This window comes from Ornithodoros turicata, chromosome 4 (genome assembly GCF_037126465.1).
Source record: "Ornithodoros turicata isolate Travis chromosome 4, ASM3712646v1, whole genome shotgun sequence".
Lineage (NCBI taxonomy): Eukaryota > Metazoa > Arthropoda > Arachnida > Ixodida > Argasidae > Ornithodoros > Ornithodoros turicata.
In genome coordinates, this window is record NC_088204.1 from 34,881,639 (window position 1) to 34,902,726 (window position 21,088).

Sequence of the window (21,088 nt, forward strand, 5' to 3'; positions counted from 1 at the left end):
TATACCTGCTTCCAGTAGTGTATGAGAACCACGAATACCAACCCCTTTAGCGACCCTTTAACTCCGTCAGCACGCGTCATTGCATCAACGTAACCGGTTTTGCTGTTTCAGGCTGAAAACGGCGCCTGAATATTTTGTGCGGAGAAAACTATGGCGGTGTTCCGGGGTTCGAAAAGGCAAAAGAGAAAGTGCTAGCTATAAATATGCCGTAATAAGGAAATTGTTCAAGGTGTAAGAAAAAGTACAATGTATGGCTGCGCGAATAACACAATATACACAGGCTAGGAGGTTAGAGAGACTTTCAGGTGCCTGCATATAGTGACAAGGAACAAAGGACGGAGACAGGACGGGTCGTGTGATAACGCGACCCACTATCACCAGAATCAAATACTTCTGCCGATAAGATATTCCTTTTTTCTCGATAATACAACAGCTTGAGAAATGATACATTGGTTCCTTTGCTTGTTTATGCGGGAGGGCTCAACCACTTGCCAGACGAGGACGTCCTTGGAATTAATAAAGATGACCTTAGTAAAAGTGAAGTCTGGCGTACACACGAATCCGCTACATCAGCCTCCATGTGAGATGTGGTGGTGTCAATGAAGCTGACTTTATGGTCATGCTCCCTGACTCGCTGGTTGAGACACCTTGTCACAGGACAGTGGCACCGAGTGCACCACCCCGACTGCACACGGCACCGACCTATTGAGCACCCCGCAGCCTTTATCCTGAGAACCCCTAGTGACAACGCCGGGAGTGTTCCCGGATTTCGCTTTACGGACATGATCACCTTTACTCGTGCATGCCGCCAGGGTTCACAATAGGTGCGTACCTATTCTCTGGGCAGAGAAAGAAGCTGAACAGTTTGAAATAACCTTGACTAAAAGTTAGGTCAGCAGGTATAGGGTTTCTGGTTTTCGGTATTTAGCGAAAAGCAGCATAGATAAATGTAGACCGCAACAATCTTCACGCGGTGGATGGAAATGATTTGTAAACCATTATTCTGCGGAACGAGCGCCTCAACTCGCTCAGCCTTATTTCCATTCGTTGAAGTAATAGACTGAAGAAGTGAATTCATTTCCTGAAAAAATAGAAACCAATTATGCTCCTACCTGCCACAGATCAAATTACAAGGGCTCGGTTTAGGATATGCCCAGGTTAAAATTAGTCCTGTTTCATCAAAAACCGATCTATCTAGAGCCTAGAGCAGCGCGTTCACTATTTACGTGGGATAGTCCTTTCCACCAACTGTCTTTGAATTTAAAACATCAAAAGTCAGCGACAGGTGGTGGCCGGGCGAAATAATTACTGATCAGATCAGATTTTGCACGCCGAACGTGTGCAAAACCGGAATCAAATACCACATATATCCTACCAGCAGAGGTGGGCACCCTCACGAGAGCGTGCGAGGGTGAGGGTTTCTTCACCCTCACCTCACAATATTTGAGGTGAGGTGAGGGCGAATTTTTGTGGTGATGTTTGAAGTGAGGTGAGGAAAATTTTCAAAAAATATTGAGGTGAGTTGAGGTGAGGAAAATCTTCAAAAAAATTTTGAGGTGAAGTGAGGTGAGGAAAAAGTTTAAAAAAATTTGAGGTGAGGTGACGAAAATATTTGTTAAAAATTTTGAGGAGGTGAGGTGAGGAAAAATTTATGAACGCACACTTTATGAAAACTTTTCCCGCACGTACACGGGATATCTTTCTGGATTTTCGGGATAGATGTCTCTCATCTGGGCGGGGAGTGCCCTCCACTCTCGCCGCTGGTCCCGACTTTGCGCGTCATTCGCATACCCGCAATTGAACCTCAATTTCCGCGCAACTTTTATAATGCACAGAAGCAATTTTGAACATCAACGTCAGACTGCAGCAGTGACAGACAGCGCCGCAAGGGCAATGATTGCGGACTCACGCGAGAATGACGTTGAAGCGATCGCTTTGGTTTGAAGCCGTACACAGTGATTCCCGTTACTACCGCTGATAGGCGCGTCAGCATAGGTGCACTAAGCGAGCTCAGGACATCTAAGTGTAGCGTGAGTGCGATGACAATAATCGCGGTCCTGCGCGTTTCCATGCCAAAGGAATGGCAGATTATCGCAAACGTGCTGCCACGCGGTATGACAACACGTGGGTCTCACGCAATCGGCGATAGTGATTGTGCGTATCGTGACTTATCGCGATGGTAAGTTCCCAAGCAGCACAATGTACTGAAAGTCGAGTGCAATAGGGGTGGTCGGGTAAGTGGAAGACCTTGAACAGACTCGTGAAACTAAAGAACATTGATAAGACACATACCGGCCACCCCCATTGCACTCGACTTTCAGTACATTTTGCTGCTTGGGTTATTTTGCCGAGCTCTGGTGTGTGTGTGTGCATATAAGAAAAAGTGCACGTGAGAATGCAATGAGACTGGGTGCGTGTCCTGTTAGTCGAAAGGGGCCCCTTGGTAAGACATCGGACAGGAGATGCCACCGTAGTTAGCGCACTCGACCAGCATTCGAGAGATGCAAGGTCTAATTCCCGTCACCATCTGGTTTTTGGAGAGCTTGAGGCTTGTGTCGTTTTGTTGGAACAGTTACTTTACCACCAGGAGAGTAAGCTTCCATCAAACTACTTGCAGTTCGTGCAAAACATCCCTACTGATCACATACGTTTCGGTAGCGTGCTTGTATCACTGTCCCTGGATAGCTTCCTGGTCACGCAGCTCCGCCGAACAGTTGGCCTAGGGACGACGGGCGCCGCGCGGTGGCGCTGTGATGCTTATACAGGATAAAACGTCCCTTTCGCCAGGCTAGGGAATGGTGCGTTCCGGACCGTTTTTGCGCTTTTTTCGGCTTGCAACAAAAATCTGGTCTGTTGTGGCGACCTGCTGCCATGCTGCAGCAACTCTGATGTTAATAATCGTTTTTGTTCGGCTTCGTTTTTTGCTCAAAACTGCTGTCGATCCAGTGGAGTGTCATCGATGTACTGTCGCGAGTGGCGTGTTTTCGCAACATTCAACCTAAAATTCCGCCGTTTATTTCCATTATGGCAGATGATAAGATGTTAGTTATTCTATTTAGAGCATAAGGGACTCTTTCATAGTTAAACAGCAACCGTTACGGCGCGAATGACGGCGCCCGGGCATGGGTGTGTGTGTGTGTGGGCGGGGGGGGGGGCATCACACGTATATGGGCGTAGAATATGTGATCCCACTGGGATTCTACTTCTGGGTTGGTGAAAGAGAACAAATAATGAGAGAACCCGAAGACAGACAGAGATGGACACAGGCAACGAGCTGGCAAGAACAATGTAAACTCGCTGTGTTTATTGCATCACTCAACATACACTGGGCCAATGAAGCTCAAAGTGCATTTCCTTGCAGCTTTCCTTGAAATTCCATATGCCTGACAAGTGACTGCTTAACAAATCATGCCCCCTTATACCTAGGGAGGGACTTTTTCGGGCTAAATGCTTTTCTCAGATACAGAGGGTAAAGACGGGCGCTATTTTTAAATATCTAATTCGGGGAGAAGTTAGGGAATAATTGTGTCTTCGGGTGCATTTGTTTCTCCTCTTGTCCATTAAGTCTTTTGTTTTTTTTTTTTTTTGTTTTTCTGTGGCCTACCAGGCGCTAGTCCCCGAATGCCAGTGGTGACACACTTATGGGTGTGTTGCTGGGAACGTAAGCGACTCATTCTTACACGTGTTACACGTGGCAACCTTTGTTTGTCTTCAGTGGAAACCGTCACTTGAGAATTTCACAGTGACTGGAAATCGGGGAGAAATCGGGCTTAACCCGATTGCTTCGTGGTTTGAGCGTGCTTCGGTACGACGGGCAGCCGTCGAATATGCGCGGCACCGCATCATCTCGAAGCTTTGGTCTATCACGTTTCTGCAGCACTTTCTCACCGTTGATGATGAATTCGTCGTGCTACACGACATCGGTCCTGTCGAAGTGCTTCTCGCAAACTCGTGTGTGAGCAGAGTCGAAGGTGAAGCTGCTATCTTCAATGCGAGGAATGGCGCGTTTCCTCCTCTCACGCTTGACAGGGTCCGTAGGAAGCGTAAACATCGACACCTTCTCTCCTCCCGAGTATGACGAGCGACACTTCGTAACACAGTACGTTTGTGGCATGCTGTTAGCACACGGTTTTCGCGCGCTGACAGCAGAAACACATGCACTTGCAATGCCAGACGGGGGAGTTTCTCTCCCGCACACAGATGACAGCGCTGCCATGCGTGCACTCCGATCCCTGGGCGAAACTCTCCCATAGAGTTACGGGGAAGCTGCGTGACCAGTAAGCAATCAAGGGACCGTGGTTGTAAGAAACTTTTTGACAGTTATGGAACTGCCCTGTGTAGTGAATCTCGTTGCAGCTTTTTGCACGAGCAAAGTTGTACATTCGTAACTGTTCCAAAAATAATTTGAGATCGGTATGCGTAGCGCCTGTAAAGTTTCCACTAGTACAGGTTAAAAGAACGTACCAGTTCCGTCCCCTTCGAATTGAGGACTTGGAGAAACCCTCATCATAATCTTGGTCCGTGTTAAGGTCATCGGATGATAAAGCATCGTCTGAATCGTCCAGGTATTCTTTCCCAATGAGTACCTTCTGTCCATGTAGCCGTGGTCCTTTGGTTGTACTCTTGATTGCACCCGGGTTCAAAAAATCACTGAGCTCCATCTCGTTCGGTGACGATCTGTTTGAGGCAAATCCACCACGCTAGGAATGAAACAAAAAATAACAATGTCATTTCCCCCTTTCCACTACATGACGAGCATGCCTCTTGAAGTGGTCGTGGCAGCCTGCTCAAGCTGTGCAGGATAAATGCGAAACACGCTTAGTTGCATCAATGTGAATCTGCGTTCAAAATTTTACAGTAGTAGGGTACTGACGCTATAAAATTATTGTATCTACAAATACAGAAATTGATTCGCCTGTGATATCGCCGCACAGGTATTCCACCTCCGGAGTGCTTCTCAGTTATCAGATACCTATGAGAACAAACACGGGTTAAGTGTATATCGCTCCCTGACATCAGAGGGTTCTGTTTTAGAGCGGAGTTCCTATACGCTTGTTCCTGGGTTCAGCGGTGTCGGCGTTGTAACCAGTGTTGTACCCGTTACCGAAATATGGTATCGCGATACCGATACTCGTTACTTGAGTAAAAAGTATCGAAATACCGATAACGATGCTTCTTTTTTAAAGTAACGAATACCGCTACCGTTACTAAAAAAAGTAACGCGATACTTTGCCCGATACTTTTGTTTGAAACACGAAGATGATGCAACATAGAAATACTGTATCGCTTACGTAAACAGTTTTGCAGTAAAAAGACAGCAGACTTTTATCAACGATGAAAGATGCCTCAGAACATCAGTTTATCTCTTGTTCAACAGACTTTTATCAATAGCTCGTTCTGGAACTCGTCTTCTGCCATCCTTTCAGGCCGTGGTCTCTCCGGCAGTTGGCAGAGACCAGTATGACAATTACGTTAGTGTCAGGCCCACACACCCTGGAGTCCGATTACCAAGGAATCCTATCCGAAGTTAACAATACCACAGTATATGTGAGCGTGACTCAGTGCGACACGGCAGCTAAGCAGTGGAATCCAGAGCGTACTGTCAATGACTTGACCTCTGTTCGTTGACCTCAACTCTTTTGTTGTGGTTATTTTCTCCAGTTTCTAAGAAAAGCAGTGAACATGTGTTTGGTATAGTAATTCTATAATTCCGGTTACGGAGCACTTGGACATGTCCACAGGCTTCTTGTCGAGGGCTATAGGCGAACCATTGACAATAAACAAGAGTGAGAAATGTCGTCGGTGAAGAAAGGGTGGGGCACTAAAAAGTATCGGTATCGGTAACGATACGGAGATCGCGTTACCATAAATTTGTAACGGAAATACTCTTCCGATACCAATTTTAAAAAGTATCGCGATACGCACTCCGATCGGTATCGATTACAGTAACGGCGTTACTTGTAACGGCGATATGTACAACACTGGTTGTAACCGGCAGAGCGAACGAGGACAGAAGCAAAGGAAGAAAGTACGGGAAAGTGTGAGAAGGAAAGTAGAGGGGGAGTTTACGGCGAAAGCGAAGAGGTGTGAGGAGGAATGTGAAGAGCGTGCTACGAGAGCAGTCGAATGAGCCACACTCGGTGTGCGGTTCCTGCCTATATTCGCGTTTTGCATGACCTGCAGGTGGCGCATCTAAACTCCAACATGGCGGACGTATCGGTGTTGTCGCTCTGTTTGGATTTTGACGTTTCTGCTTCTAGGCTGTCATGTTGATGCTCGATGCGTTGAAGGCGAACGAGTATTAAACGCCACTCGTACTCTGGTAGACTTCACTGAGTTTACCGAAGTAGTTGTCCGTATTATTTACGAAGTTCTGGTGTGTTTCATCAACCCCACTTCGTGAAAGTGAATTTCACGTTTACCGGTTGCGAGGCCGAAGTAGCAAGCAGCGACAGCCCTGCACACGCAAGCATACTACAGCTTGTGCTGCTGCTGCTCTCTCACAGGCGCGATCTTCTTAGTGTGTAGCGCGTGTACAAAAGTTGCTTAAAATTTACAGGGTAATGTTGCGACACCCGTCTGTCACTGGTGTTTTTGGGAAGCCGTAATGAAACATCTCATTCTTTGTATGCAGCTTCGTGCTATCCCTTGCTCTTTCTTGTACATAATGGCTAGTGACTGCCAAAGAACGAAGATCCACTTAGCAAACGTAACAAAAAGCTTTCATGCAGTGGGCTACATTTCGTCAGGTACAAAAAAAAAAAAAGAAAACAGCGTTACAGATATATACAGGATGTTTCTGTTTAGCTGCAATATTTTTTTTTCATAAAACGGGAGTTGCCTAGTTGCCTTACGCTTTTACTTTTGTAGTTGGATTAGTCGACGGGGCTGCTACTAAGAAAGCGGTTTCCTCAATCAAGCGACTAATTAACAAAGATATTTTAGTCAACTTTTTAATTATTGACTTTGGGGAGCACAGCGCATTTGCGATATTATAGCGTGATCTCCACATGATTCGCTCGAACCGCCGGTGAAGTACAACAGTAATCAGAGCGCGCGCTACAAACTTAAGAATTTCACTTCCGTCATCTGTGGAGCGACAGTGGTGTCGATGTCTCCGCCCTCACTTAACGTCGTAGAGGGGCGTCACACGAATTTTGGCAAACCCTTTTCGCGGTATGTTTCATTTTTTGCTTGCAAGAAGTTTCGCGCATCTACACTACATTCGTACCGGGGAAGGGTGAGAGCTGTGCCCAGCAGAATGAAAGTGGTACGGCGAGCGACTCAGAGTACGTGCAGGAAGAAAAGAAACAAAAAAAAGGAATACAAAACAAAGATCGAGAAACGTATCGCGATAAGGGTTTTCTACATCGTGTATGACGTTTCCCAGTGACGTTAAGTGAGGGCGGAGACGTCAACGTCGTTGACGCTCTTTTGCCCACCACTTCCGGTTTACAGAAGACGGCAGCGATCAAATATTTTGCTCCGTACGCGCGCTGTGACTGTTATGTGCTTCATCAGTGCCTCGATCACATGTGGACATCAGCCTTTAATATCACAATTGCAATGTGCTCCCTAAAGTCCCTAAAAAGTTGATTAAAACATCCGTTAATTAGGGCCCTAACTAAGAAAGAAATGCGGTTTCGTAGTAACAACCCTGTCGACTAATCCATTGACAAAAGTCAAAGCGTCTTAGGGCAACTCCCCTTTAAATGAAAATTTGTTGCAGGTAAAACGAAACGCCTTCTATACACTCGGATGGAACACACGTGAGCAGACGAAAAGGGAGAGAGTAAAGAATACAAATTAATGGAGGTATAATGTCCGGTCTCTGCATTTTTTCCATGTCCCATGCACTGTACCTGCGGGTTTGTGACAGCCCCTTTGCAGCCACGTGGTACATGTCATCCCTCGATTAATTTGTATTTTACATTCTCCCTTTACATATGTTCACGTATGTGCCATCGGAGTGTATATATATTTGTAACTCCAATGCTGTTACTTTTGTACCTGACGAAATACAGTCCACTGCATGAACGTTTGTATCCAATAATTGAAAGCTCCAGTGTTTTATAGTTTTGCTGTTACATAATGGCTATAGCTCACTTGCTTTTTAGCAATTCTTTCATTGTGATTTTTGTATAACATCCGTATTGGGGTACAACTTGTTTACGCCTACTGTGCTAACAGAGCTTTAATTTTTAACAGAATATAGATGAATTTATGCCTTCCTATGTGGATGACCCGAAATTTCATGTAACGTTTTGGTGTAGGGTTAGTTAACGTTACCTATTTAATGAAGTTAACGTGATTAACTTAAGTCACCAAACTAAGTTGTACTCCAAAAGCCTTGCGAACCTCTTCAACGAAAAGGGCCCCTGAGAAATGCCCAAAGTTGTAAGGTGTCTCAAGGTGTGAGGCCCTATGTTGACACTAAAGATGCGCTGAAGTAACCCTAGGAGGGCTACGGTCTGGTCCGAAGTCTTGAGGAGGAGCCCTAAAAACCACAGCCAGGTCTGGGGTTCTGAGATTCAACCTCAAAATTGCTTGAGGGTTCCTCAAAGGACCGAAAAGGTGGTCTGAGGTCCTGAGGCAGAGCCTCAGATTTTCTTGGGGTAGCCCCAGGAGAACCTCAAGCAGTTCTGAGGGAACCTGAGGAAGGTAACTGAGTAACTGAGGATTTCTGGGGTAACCTCAAGATGTTTTTCCAATAGGATACTCAAGTTTCCAACAACAAGCTTATTCCGTTTCGCCAAAAGAAGGTTTTGCCTCCGTTTCTGACGTGAACTGCACAGATCTTGAGTGTGCTTCAGAACAAAGTTTACTAGATATGTAGGCACTGCCGCGCCAAGTGTTCTCACACACACACACGCGTCGCTGATGCAACAGATTTGCCAATTTCAAGTCGCTCAATCCATCTATTCTGGCGATGCGCCAACGTATGCGTCATTCCATGTGTGGAGTGAAGAAAATGCGGAAAGACAAACTGCTCTCCCTTTGGCGAGTGCCGTAAATCGACTAGTTTTGTAAGGCTCGTGAAAGGCCCAGGAAATTACATTTAGGGCACATTCTTTGGCAGAAAGCAGTGAAAGTTTCGCTAAGGAAAGGGCCAAAATTGGTCCATTGGCAAATCAGGTCAGGCGTTGAATGTTGTTGAAGGCGTGGAGCAGGAGCGAGACATTTGCTCTAAGGAGGAACAGTTTTCGACCCATCGATTTGCTTGGGGCTAAGGAAGCGGAACACGACCGAGGAGAAGAAGCATGCGTAGGTCCGGTGACGCTGGAGTTTCCTTGTTCTTCCTTTCTTTTTATTTATTTTTTTCGTGGTACGTTAAAGGCCCTTGGGCACTACATAACGGACGGCGGACACAGCACATATAAGAACACATTATGTACATACTATATGGGTTAACATGGGTTATATAAATAAAAATTTACAAAGACACAAAAGGTACAGACTTCAGCTACACACTGTGCTTAAATTGTCCCCTATGATGAGTGCGGTGACTGCTTTTTTGAATTCTAAAGGATTATGAAGCACAGCCAATGTTACGAGGTAATGTTACGGGCATGTGTTAGTTCAACCTTGTAGTCGTGATCCAGTCGTGCAGAGATAAACGCCGCATTTCTTAAAAAGTCTGTGCTTAAGATTGTGTTGTGGAAGACCTTATGAAAGAGACAGAGACTGGATACCTTCCTACGAATGCCTGCGCTCCTCGGTGTATATGTCGAACAAAAAAATGATTTCTCGCGCTTATTTAAAAGTACCTTCTTACTTTTTAAGTACAATCTCTCAATCGCCGATCTACTCCGGTCTTCTGGCAGTTCTCTATCGACCGCTTAACTTCCTAAATCGGCCAAGAAAACGTCCTGGTTTTAAGAAAGGACTGAAGGTTAAGAAGGTTATGCATATTATGTAAATGTAGCGGCTCAACACGACTCATTTTGACGGGTGAAAAATAATATTAAAAAAAGCTGTTCTTTACCTGACCCTGGATCATTAGCCTCTGCTCAGCTGCAAAGGCAGCCATCTGCGCTCCTTCCTTTGTAGGACTGTTTTGTGTCCCTTGTAAGCTTGAGCAAGTACAAGTAATAATGTACGACGACAAATGTGCGAAAGATTATTCAAATATAATGAACTGTGTAGAGGAACACCACGCTGTCTGTCGCGGGTCCTAGCGTGTACGTATAATTGGAATTCCAAATTTTGACTATTGAAGAATAGAATATATTGGCTGTGAATCATTTCTTTGTTTGTTGATATTGACTTCATTTCCATTGCTGCTGGTTGCCGTAGTACATAACAGGAAAATACTAGAGAAAAGTACATCAAGTACACTACAAAGTACACGACTTGTAACCTACTTAAGAGAACACACATTGATAAATGTACTGATGTGATGCTTCCCTTGCTCCTTCTAATACTTTCAATCACTGCCCAGTATTGCTTGATTGGTACCTTTCTGTCGGCGCTTTTCTATTTCTTCTGGTGTACAGTCACTTTGGCGTAATGGGCACCATTTCGCACGGGTATATCAGGGGCCTTACAATGTGTTACACAAGCTTCTTCGCGTATTCAAAAGAATCATGCGATGGATAGTGTGAGACAAAGCGACACTGAACCCTTACCTTTGCACATGCATTGCACATGCGTGCACATGCTATTTTACGAAAATTGAATGTGGCAAAGTTGGAGGCGACGACGGTGCCAGTTATTAAGAGAAATCGTCTATTGTTGTGAGAATCCGATTTACCTGGTAAACGAAGTCCTCGGCGTCATCAACTTCCCTCCGCACACCGCTGAATGAATATCGTTCCTGTGCAGTATTCCTAAGAGCTCCCTTTCCTCGTCCCTTTTGACGGTCCACGTGCTGCCTCATGTTATCCCATAGAGTATCGCTGTCCAATAAGTCATCATCCTCGTCGTCTTTCACCAATCCTTTCTGCACCGGAATGTTACCATACGTTTGGCTGGGGCATACTTTCGAGTAGTCCTCCCGGATTATTTTGGAAAAAGAGACGATCTGCGCCCACATTTCTAGATCACGGTGGCAGTCTGTGCCCTGTGTAGCGTTGGCGATACAGGCCTCGTAGTGAAGAAGCAGTCTTGCGAATAAGAAATGTGTCATTAAGGAGGACAGCTGCAATGCAAGCGATATCTTGTGCGAGATAAATCATATGGCACTACTGAAGATGACACTACAGACTAAGTTGACGGTGGCGATTATACCCTGCTTTCCGTCACGAGCTATGGTCACAGCGACACCACAGCGGTCGGTTTACGACCACCTACCCAAGGGATATTACTGTGAGCCGAAGTTTGAGTAATGCTGCCGCAGGCATAACGTTCCTATCGAGGAATAACTTTACGCACCAACTACGTATAACCAACTTTGCAGTCGGTCCGAGTCTGCCGACACCATCGACCACGACGAATCCGACTTGCTCCGATTTGGTTGCCGACCAAAAACTCTATGGACTTGGTGGTTCTCTTGCCAGTCAACGAGAGGAGCATTGCACGTGACCCCTGATGATGTGATGTGATTTTGTTCGTGGTGTACTGTATGCATGGGTTCAAATCCTGCAGGTGGAGCTGAGAAATATTTAAGAGAAAAACTGCACGCAAACATATCAATAGGCATCCTTTGAGGATAGCGATAATGTAGTTTTTTAGATAAACGGGCTTACGGTTGAATCATGACAGTTGGAGAAAAGACACAGTTTGTTGGATTCGAGCCCACACCCTTCGATTACCAAGTAGTGGAGTTTGAATACTTCTTACTGGAGCTGCAAAGTTGATACGCGTGTGCTGGCCACCGATGATGACGACGATGTGCCCCTGGTGTCACGTGCTATGACTCCTCAGTTCTACCGGCACTGTTCTAGCGTGAGGCCACGCACATCTGCACGCTGTTACATTCCATCATCGCCGGTCAGGACTCATGTAGAGGAACACCACCTCCTCTACATTTGGTGACCCAAACGAAGAACACCATGTTGGGTGTAATTCGGTCTCTTACCATCCCAAATTTCGAGAGCCACGGCCAACATTATGCAACAATTTGGCCCACCTCATCACCACCACCACCACCAAACCTAGTGCAGACAGCAGTCGATTGTGCTACGGCACAACTCGTGAGTCCCCGAGCACGTCGTTCCACCGGAGGCTGGTAATAAGAGACCACTATCCTCTCGCTCTTCGGCTCTGACGCCCCGTACCGGTCGCGGTACGCCGTGGTCCCTCACGCTTCGCCAGGCCTCCATGTATATCGTGATGATACTCCCTGGATCTACCAGCGGCACCTGGTGGAGCAACGCGCTCCCTTACCGCATCGACAAGCCGCTCATGTGTCACCCCGACGACGCGTCAGCTCGGCAACTCTTGAACACACTCGTAGCTTCGGCTCACGTCGCCCTCACTGCACACGCCCTGCCGGCCTTCACCACCCTCCTCGACCTTCCGGTACTCGTAGCCCATCAGCGACCTCCAAGTGACCGCTCATTCCCGCGCCATGCCTCTCTCGCGTCTCTCTACCCGCTCCGCGTCTGAGTGCAGAGTACTGTGGTGGCCACCAATGACGACCATGCCCCAGCTGTCACAGGCTACTAGTCAGTTCTACTGACAGCATCCTAGCGTGAGGCTACGACCATCTGCCCGCTGGGACATTCCATCATCACCGGTCAGGACTCATGTACAGGAATACCAACTCCTCTACAAGGTTGAACGCGGATACAACACTTAAAACTCCTAGATATTGGAAAGGAGCGCCACATAAACATAAACACCCATATCGGTGGATCAATCAGAATCGTGTCCGCCTTTTGATCCCAGTATTGCGGACCACGGCCGAGGAGCGCAATGATAACGCGGCAGGAGTTCCTTGGATATGCCACCTTCCTCGAGGGACGTTAAGTAAGATGAGCCGTGTGCAGAGCTTTCAAGAACCGTCAAGAAGCTCCCAGTTCAGCAAAACTAATCCACAGACCGGTCACTGTGACGGCGCTCACGATCATATTTGTGTCGCGAAGCACAAACCACGGATTATTCGGAAATAAATATCACACTCCCTGCGAAAACGTTATCCCTTGTTCCATGAATGAGCGGGATCAATTTCCTATCGCTTGCGTGTCGTTCCCCTTTTATTCCTTTTACCAATAGACGCGTCATCATCTGCCTTGCCGCTTAATGACAACAGAAACGGCATCAACTGTGGGGCTGTGGTGCTCACCTGCATTTGAGGTGCTTGCCCCCAGCACTTCGATGTTCCATGTCGTTCAGACCGTTGCTCAAGGTGAGGCCGCATTTGAATAACTTCTTCAGCACACTCTGACGATCACAAGCACTTGGAGGCTTCATCTTTGAAAGTGATATCCTGAAGCCCTCTGAAAAATTGCAATTGTGCAGAGATATTTAGAGCGCATACTTCCGTTGTAGTAAGGGGCAATAACGCGAAACGCATTTTATCGTAACACAAAATGCAGAACATGTGGAAAGACTGGGCAGTTGCAAATTTTGGGCCAAGAAAAGAAAAATGTGTCCATCATGTGGTTACTCCAGACGGGGATTCAGATAAATCACAAGTATATCATGTAATGCACGCAACAGAAGGGAAGCACGGTTACAAAATGTGAAAAGTCATTCGACATTGAGGGGAAACCAATATACATGCTGGTTTTCCTTGTGGTGTTCTCCTTTTGTCTCACAGCCGCATGCTTTTGCCCCCTTGTGTTTCTTACTTCAGCAGATTGAGCCTCTGCAGTGTGCAGTTCTTTAGTCTGTCGCGCAGCAAGTTCTTTCTCGATCGCTATTTTGCACGCCCCTCCAAACGTAAGTCCTTCTGTTGCAAAAAGTGCCCGTTGAGTCACCTGGTCGCGTAGCCACGCCACCAGTCGGTCCCTTAGGGCGTCATTTAAAAACATCTTGAACTCGCAAAAGCATGCCAGATGCTTCAGCTGTATTAGAAAATTCTTCATGCTTTCTCCTTGCTGTACGCGCCTATTAAATTTGCAGCGTTCAGCGATCACTGACTAAGCCGGACTGAAATGAGCCTGGAGCAACTTCCGTACTTCTTCGAAAGTTTCGTCGATGGGGCTCTGAGAAATCAAAATTTTCCGATGCTGCTCATTGGCCTGACCTCCAACAACGTTTAGAAACAGGTTCATTTTCTTCGCGTCCGGCACTTTATTTATATTCACAAAGGTTTGGAACCTCTCAACACGCCACCGCATGTCGTCAATCTTTCCATAAAACTCCGGCATGCTTCCCAAACGCTGTGAAACATGATGCGTCCACGTGACGAATCTTTCACTCATCTGCTTCGAAGCTGTGGAACGAAAGCTGTCGCTTGTATACCACGATGGCGGTGCTGAATGTCCGTCCTGTCTAGACATAGACTCGGAATGCCATCGTCGCGCCAGTGTTCTATACCATAAGCAAGTCTAGAGCATACTTAGGAACAACTGTTCTTTTTTAATCGTTCCAACGCAATTACAAACGTTCCACTAACGCGCGCTTGCCGAAACTCTTTGTCGTCATTTTTGTATGCTCAAATTCAACACATAACACGGCTTTCCCACTCCGACTTCCTGGCCGTTTTGTGAAATGGGCTACGGAGCGTCATTCGAAGTGTTTTAGCGATATGGACCTCATCTTAGTGCACGATTCCGACTACGCCGACGTGGTTCCACCAATGAGCTATGGGAGATTTGAGTGCAATGTCACTCTGACATCCCACCCGCTGTTTGTTTTTAAGCACTGTGTCATCTGTTTCTTTCGTCTATCAAGTACTAAACCGTACAATGGGGTACTGTACAACATATCCGGGTAGAAATCTAGCGAACGGGTAAGGAAGTGTGAAGGGAAGTTTCGCAGGACCACAGCTGTCGATATTTCGAATAGAGAAAGCCCAGCAAAAGAATAATCTCTGTTCGAAATATCGGCGGCTCTCGCTCTGGGTCACTCGCTGTCGAGTCGGGACGGCATATTGATTTCACGAGACAGACTCAGGAAGAAGTTCCCTTTGGGGCCTAGACAGTCGCTGGTACGGAAAGTGTGTCGACCTTGGCAACAGCGGACTGCGCTCTGAAGGGCTGACAGTGATAAGGTCGTGTTGCTCTGACAATTCATTACAGATATGGCGGACCATGGACAACGATGATGATAGACATACGCCTGGAGCACCCGCTCCACAGTTCTACTGGCGCGCCCGCGGGTATAGGCAACTGTCATCGCCTCTCCGTGGCATACCATCATAGCCGGTCGGGTCTCATACAGAGGAACACCACCTCCTCTACATTTGATGTACATAGTTATCATATGTTGTGTTGCAGACATATGCGTTATTTATATTTGCCTTTGTGCCACTGTCATGCGAGCCACGCTTTTCGATTAAACTCTGCAGCAGTTCCAGTATCAATTATACCATGGACCGTGATATTTTTCTTTATCAGTGTTCTACCGACGAGAGAAAGCAACAAAAAGTTTATATAATGGGGGTAGGCTATCCTACAGCAGAAAGACGGGAAGGTTATTACCCTTGCTGACGACCTCTTTCACAGCAGCTTATTTCAGGATCAGAAGGCTCCTCCCGGACTTGCTTCCAGTCGCTACAGTTTGCGTCCCCGTAGGCAACGTACGTAATAACCACTATTGCGGTCATTGCCTAGTAGGCATTTATGTGAATTCTGCTTCGCAGTCATCTGCTATAATCTTCAGGGAGCCTGTTTCCTGTTCAGGCCCTCACGGCGGAAGTCTCCTCATTACCGCATTCTCATTTCCCTGCCTCCTCGATGAAAGTTTGCTGCCAGGCAACACCCGACATTATGGGAACCACTACTCGCTTGATGGGCACTCTAGGCGCTCCCGCTGCTCGCCGAGCCCATCTCGTCCGATGCTAAATCGACGAGTCGCCTGGACGGTGGTCCCTGCCGGACGACCCGTCGGATGGTTGTTCTGGACTAAGCGGTCCTCCCAGCTCCGCTCCCTCTGGGGGGAAGACATGTTCCGCTTCTAACGTACACGCAGCAGTGTGAACCAGTCTTAAGTGCCGCCTCGCTGTCTATTCATCAAAACTACAGAGGCCTTCTGCGACCTTTCAGACATTTCGACGCCCTATGACTTTCACTTGACGCGGTTCCCTTCTGTCGTGCGTTGGTTGGCATTTTCAATCGATTTTCGTCCTCCCATTCGTGCTCTTTTTTGCCCCAGTCACGCTGCTCAGCATATAACCTGCCTTCTGAAGATTCTACTTTTGCTTGTTTCAGTCGTCTGTTCGTCCTGTCCCTGTAGCTGTGCCCGTACACAGGCTTTCACGTGATTACTTCAGCTGTACGATACATGATTGTGAGATTTCTTCTCTCCTCCACGTCGTCGTACACAGCCAATGTAGATGCTTTTCACGATAGAGGACGTGGAACCTCGCTCTCAGACTCATCATTAGAGTACCGCCTGTCGCTATGAGGCATCCCAAATTCTCGTCAAAGTAGGATCTTTTTATTTATTATTCTATGCAGACTTGTGCGTAACGCGTTACTAGTAATTGCGTTACTTGTAATCAATTACTTTTATGAGTGATTTTTAGAGTAATCAGTTACTTTACTGTCAAAGTAATTTTTCGAATAATCAATTACTTTTCTGAGTAATCGATTACTCAGTAATTGATTACTTTTCCGGTAGAGATTAACTCATCTTTCAGATGTCTGCCCCAAGTCAAAACCCTCGTGCAGTGAACCTTTTTTGGACCGTTCTACTATACGAAGCGGAGGTCATTGTAATAAGGTTATGGAATTTCGGGGTCTCTCTCCGTAATCTCTTACTACACCAGTGTGGTGGTACCATTGTGGTAGCTTTGGAGGTGTAGTGAGTCATGCGAAGATCCACGCAATGCTCTTCCACAATCGGGTCAACGTCTTCCCAGGCGATAAATACAGTAGACGTTCAGATCTACTTGTCCTGCGCGTTTTTGTTTTTGGTTGTATTTCAGTTGTTCTGCTGTTGAACGATTTCTTTCTTTCTTTCCCCCCCTCTGAGGCACACAAAGACGGGTATAATTTGCGTGAATGCAGAGTAACGACCGGAGTAGCGCGTTACTTTTCTACTCGTTACTCAATTACATTTGGAGTCCAGTAATTGGTAACGGTAATCAGTTACTTTTTCCGTACAAGTAACGGTAACGGTAATCAATTACTTTTTTCGGGTAACGGGCACAAGTCTGATTCGATGTTAGCGCGGCGAAGCTGTGTTCTTCTCCAATAGGTGTTGTTTTGCATCCCACGAGGTGGCCTCGCACAGACCTTACGTACACCACACGCGAGGGTACTGCTGTTTCTTAATCGTACCAAATGCATATTATACAGGGTGTCCACGCGAAGTGTAAACAGATTTTTTAAAAATATATCAATCATTTTTTCCGAGATGAAATCAATTGCAATATAGCATATTCTGAAGGGCACTCCCTAGCGGGGCATTAACAGACTCCTAAGGCAATGTCTTACTTAACTTTCAATAATTAACTTTTTAATTATAACAGCTACGAAGTTGCTCCAATGAGAACATCTGATCTCTTCGGTCACCAGATACCAAAACCGTTTTCACAACAAAAATCCGTTCGGTAGATAGTCCGCAAAAAATTCGTGAAGGAACGCCATTTTTTTCTTTATTTGGTTTACTGCGCATCTTCAAAGAAGCGGCTTTCTTTTACCCCCCAGTGTGAAAGAGTGAAAGAGCACAGTGCCGCCTCATGAGCCGAAGATTAGCTTCAACTTGCGGAAACAAAACAAAAACGCAAATCTATCGGGCGACCCTATCGCGACTGCCCTTATCTTGGGCTACATTTTCTGTTTTCTTTTGATCTTTTTCCAGGACGCAAGAGGCGATAGTGTGCTCTTTCATCCTCTCGTATTGGCGGCGAAGGAAAGACACGTCTCTAGAGATGCGCAATGAATAAAATAAAGAAAAAAAAATGGTGTTCCTTCACGAATTTTTTGCGGACGATCTATCGAACGGATTTTTGTTCTGAAAACGGCTTTGGTATCTGGTGACCGAAGAGATCAGATGTTCTCATTGGAGCGACTTCGTAGCTTTTATAATTAAAAAGTTAATTATTGAAAGTTAGTTAAGACATTGCCTTAGGAGTCTGTTAATGCCCCCTAGGGAGTGCCCTTCAGCGTATGCTATATTGCAATTGATTCCATCTCAGAAAAATTGATTGATATATTTTTAAAAAATCTGTTCACACTTAGCGTGGACACCCTGTATATACACTAATCGAAAAAGGAAAAGTTACAGGAACGTTCGCAACGTATTATGACATGTATTGTATGACATGTATGATACGTATTATGACGACGTATAATGACATGTCATCCTGCCTCAAACATTCTACTCTACTTCAGTATGCGGATGATTTCAAATTAATCAAAGTGATTTCTTCGGTTTCCGACTGCTTACAGCTACAGGCAGATGTATCCAATATACTGTCATGGTGCAGTGCTAACAGTCCCAAAATTAACAGCGCAAAGACGGAGGTTGTCTCGTTCACACGCAAGACAAATATCTCTGTGTTTCGATACTTCTCCGACATTGAAATATGTCGTGTTGACAGTATCCGAGATTTAGTTGTTATTTTTGATGCCAAGCTGCTATTCCATGAACATGTCACAGCGGTTCGTTCTTCCGCTCTTCTCACGCTGGGCCTCCTGTCATATACATGCAAGGAGTTTGAGACTCCTGCTGTCCTGGTTTACTTTACTAATTTTACAAGTCCTATGTTCTTCCCAGGCTTGAATATGCCTCTGTTGCTTGGAACGGACTTTCAGGTACTGATACAAAGCGTCTCGAGGCTGTACAAAAACGAGCGCTCCATATCATACACAATGGCTTTTTACGGAAAAAGTTACTATATGACTGTAACACACTATTGCAATATTTTCACCTTCACCCACTGGCCACACGTAGCTCTATCGCCGACGCCCTATTTCTGTGCAAATGTGTCCATGCCCGTGTTGACTCCCCACTCCTGCTGAGCCTCCTAAACTTTTGTATTCCTCGCGCGGCTTTTCGTAATCCACCAGTCTTCTACGTTAAACGCTTCGGTCGCAACGCCCAGCGATCCAATTAACCGATGCCAAATTCTTCTGAACTCGCTTCCCCCCACATGTGATATTTTCCACGCCTCCAGCGCATCCCTTAAACGCGACGTTATTTATTTCCTTCATCAGTGAATTTTCAATCGTGATATTTCCTTTGTTTTGTACTGTATATCGTCCCATTCCATCTTATAACTTATGTGCTGCGCGTAATCTATGCATTGTAGTTTTGTTTGTTGATATTTCATTGCGTGTACTGCGTGCTATACTTTTCTGTAAATATGTAAGTACGTATGCGTGTTATGTATTTTGTTGCTGATGTATCATCGCGTGTACTGCGTGGTATATTTGTCTGCAATATGTATGTACGTATGCCTGTTATGTTTGTAATGTACCTCTGTTAGTATCCCACTGTATATGTATTATTTATATGTCTGCACATAATTATTTGTGCGTTTATGACTGTATTGTATCCACTCTGAGTTATGTGTATTGTGTGGGCCAACACCATGGCCTTAGCGGCCCTTCTTCGGCACTAATAAAAATATTATTATTATTAATATTATTATTACTATTATGTTTCTTTTACCGTTTGGGCTTATAGAAGTAGGTTTAAGAGCAAATGTCTTTGCCTCCTGGTTGCAACAAGACAGGGTTCAGTATATGCGCGTAAAATACTCACTAGAAATGTTCCTGCAAGCCTTGCTATAACTGTGCGTCAACGTGCTTAGGATTGGCGTGACGTGGTCTGAAATTTCTTCGTCTCTGCCGCATCCAGTAGTTTTCATCACCATTTCCGTGCACCTGTTCAGCTCCTCTAGGTACCTGCAAGAGGTCAACTCCCGGTCGGCATCGCTAAGTGTTTCAGACTTGATGCAATACCAATACGTATTATGAACTGATAATGTTTAACGGGGGATTGTGTGCAAATGTATGTGTTACATGCATTTCTATGTCTGCTACCTGCCTAAAAAATGCGGGCATCAACTCCGCCCAGCGCTGTCGTTTTGTTCCCAAGAAAAACTTGGGTGAGATATTGCCAAGGTTATCTTGTTTGGTTTTCTCAGTAAACCATTTATCTATTAGACCGTACATCAGCAGCCTGAGACTATGTGTAGTGTCTATATCTGCAAATAGGCTCTACTGGCGCGAAATTATGCGTAGCAGTGAACATTTCTTCGAACAGGTGTACATGGGCCGGGGCAGCTCAGCCGTTCTTGCTCTACCAACACCTTACCTCATTGTATCATCCTTTTTGCGAAACCACTCACTTGCAAACGTTCGCCGCCGTAGCTTGACGCTTGAGTTGCAGGTCTTCGACGAGGTGTTCGAACGTCATTGCACACAAAAATGTGTTCTTGATGGCGATATTTTTTATGCACTTGACCGCCATGACTCCGGAATCTAAAATAACCACGTACCAATAACCAAGTGTTAACAAGTTTCAGGACTTCTAACCATCGCAGCCTAACGTAGCAATAGAAGAGACACACACACGGGGCTCAAAGAATATGATGCCTCCATCAAGACCACCTTGCTTGTCACCTAATCCTGTGTTCTACAGTATACATTCGTTTGCTGAAAAATAGGTATCGACACTAAATATGTGCTCCTGACGTCTGGTTGCAGGCGGCATTATCTGTTGGAACCCCTACTGAAACCTCAGGTGTTGAGGTAACCTCAGAAAACCTTGAGGTTGCTCGAGAAATTATGGGGCTCAGTTGAAGTAAGCCCAGCAACTCCTCGAATTACCTTAAGACGGCCTAGGTTTACCACAAGACTCCGTGAGGTAACCTCAAGACGTCTTTGGCTACCGTAAGATGTTCTAGGCATACCAGAAGAAACCATGTGGTGCACCGTAAAATTTTATGTGGTTTAAGATTTTCCGGCATTACGCTAGGAACCTGGCATCGCTTCACCATATTCTGGGGGTGATAACAAAGGTCGAAGGGTGATACGTAAATAATCTGAGGAAGTGCTCACAAGACCCAATCACTCCATAT

At 45.8% G+C, this 21,088-nt stretch overlaps 1 protein-coding gene across 1 annotated transcript in view; it reads right to left on the reverse strand.

The window, feature by feature from the left end:
* LOC135391425 (uncharacterized) overlaps positions 1-21,088 on the reverse strand; it is a 73,706-nt gene that overhangs the window by 7,197 nt on the left and 45,421 nt on the right. Inside the window, exons 11-15 of the mRNA XM_064621677.1 lie at positions 20,357-20,489; positions 19,768-19,910; positions 13,229-13,382; positions 10,754-11,105; positions 4,465-4,700 (exon numbers count right to left, since the gene is read on the reverse strand). Coding sequence (XP_064477747.1) covers positions 4,465-4,700; positions 10,754-11,105; positions 13,229-13,382; positions 19,768-19,910; positions 20,357-20,489 — 1,018 coding nt within the window. The remainder of the gene's footprint in view (positions 1-4,464; positions 4,701-10,753; positions 11,106-13,228; positions 13,383-19,767; positions 19,911-20,356; positions 20,490-21,088) is intronic.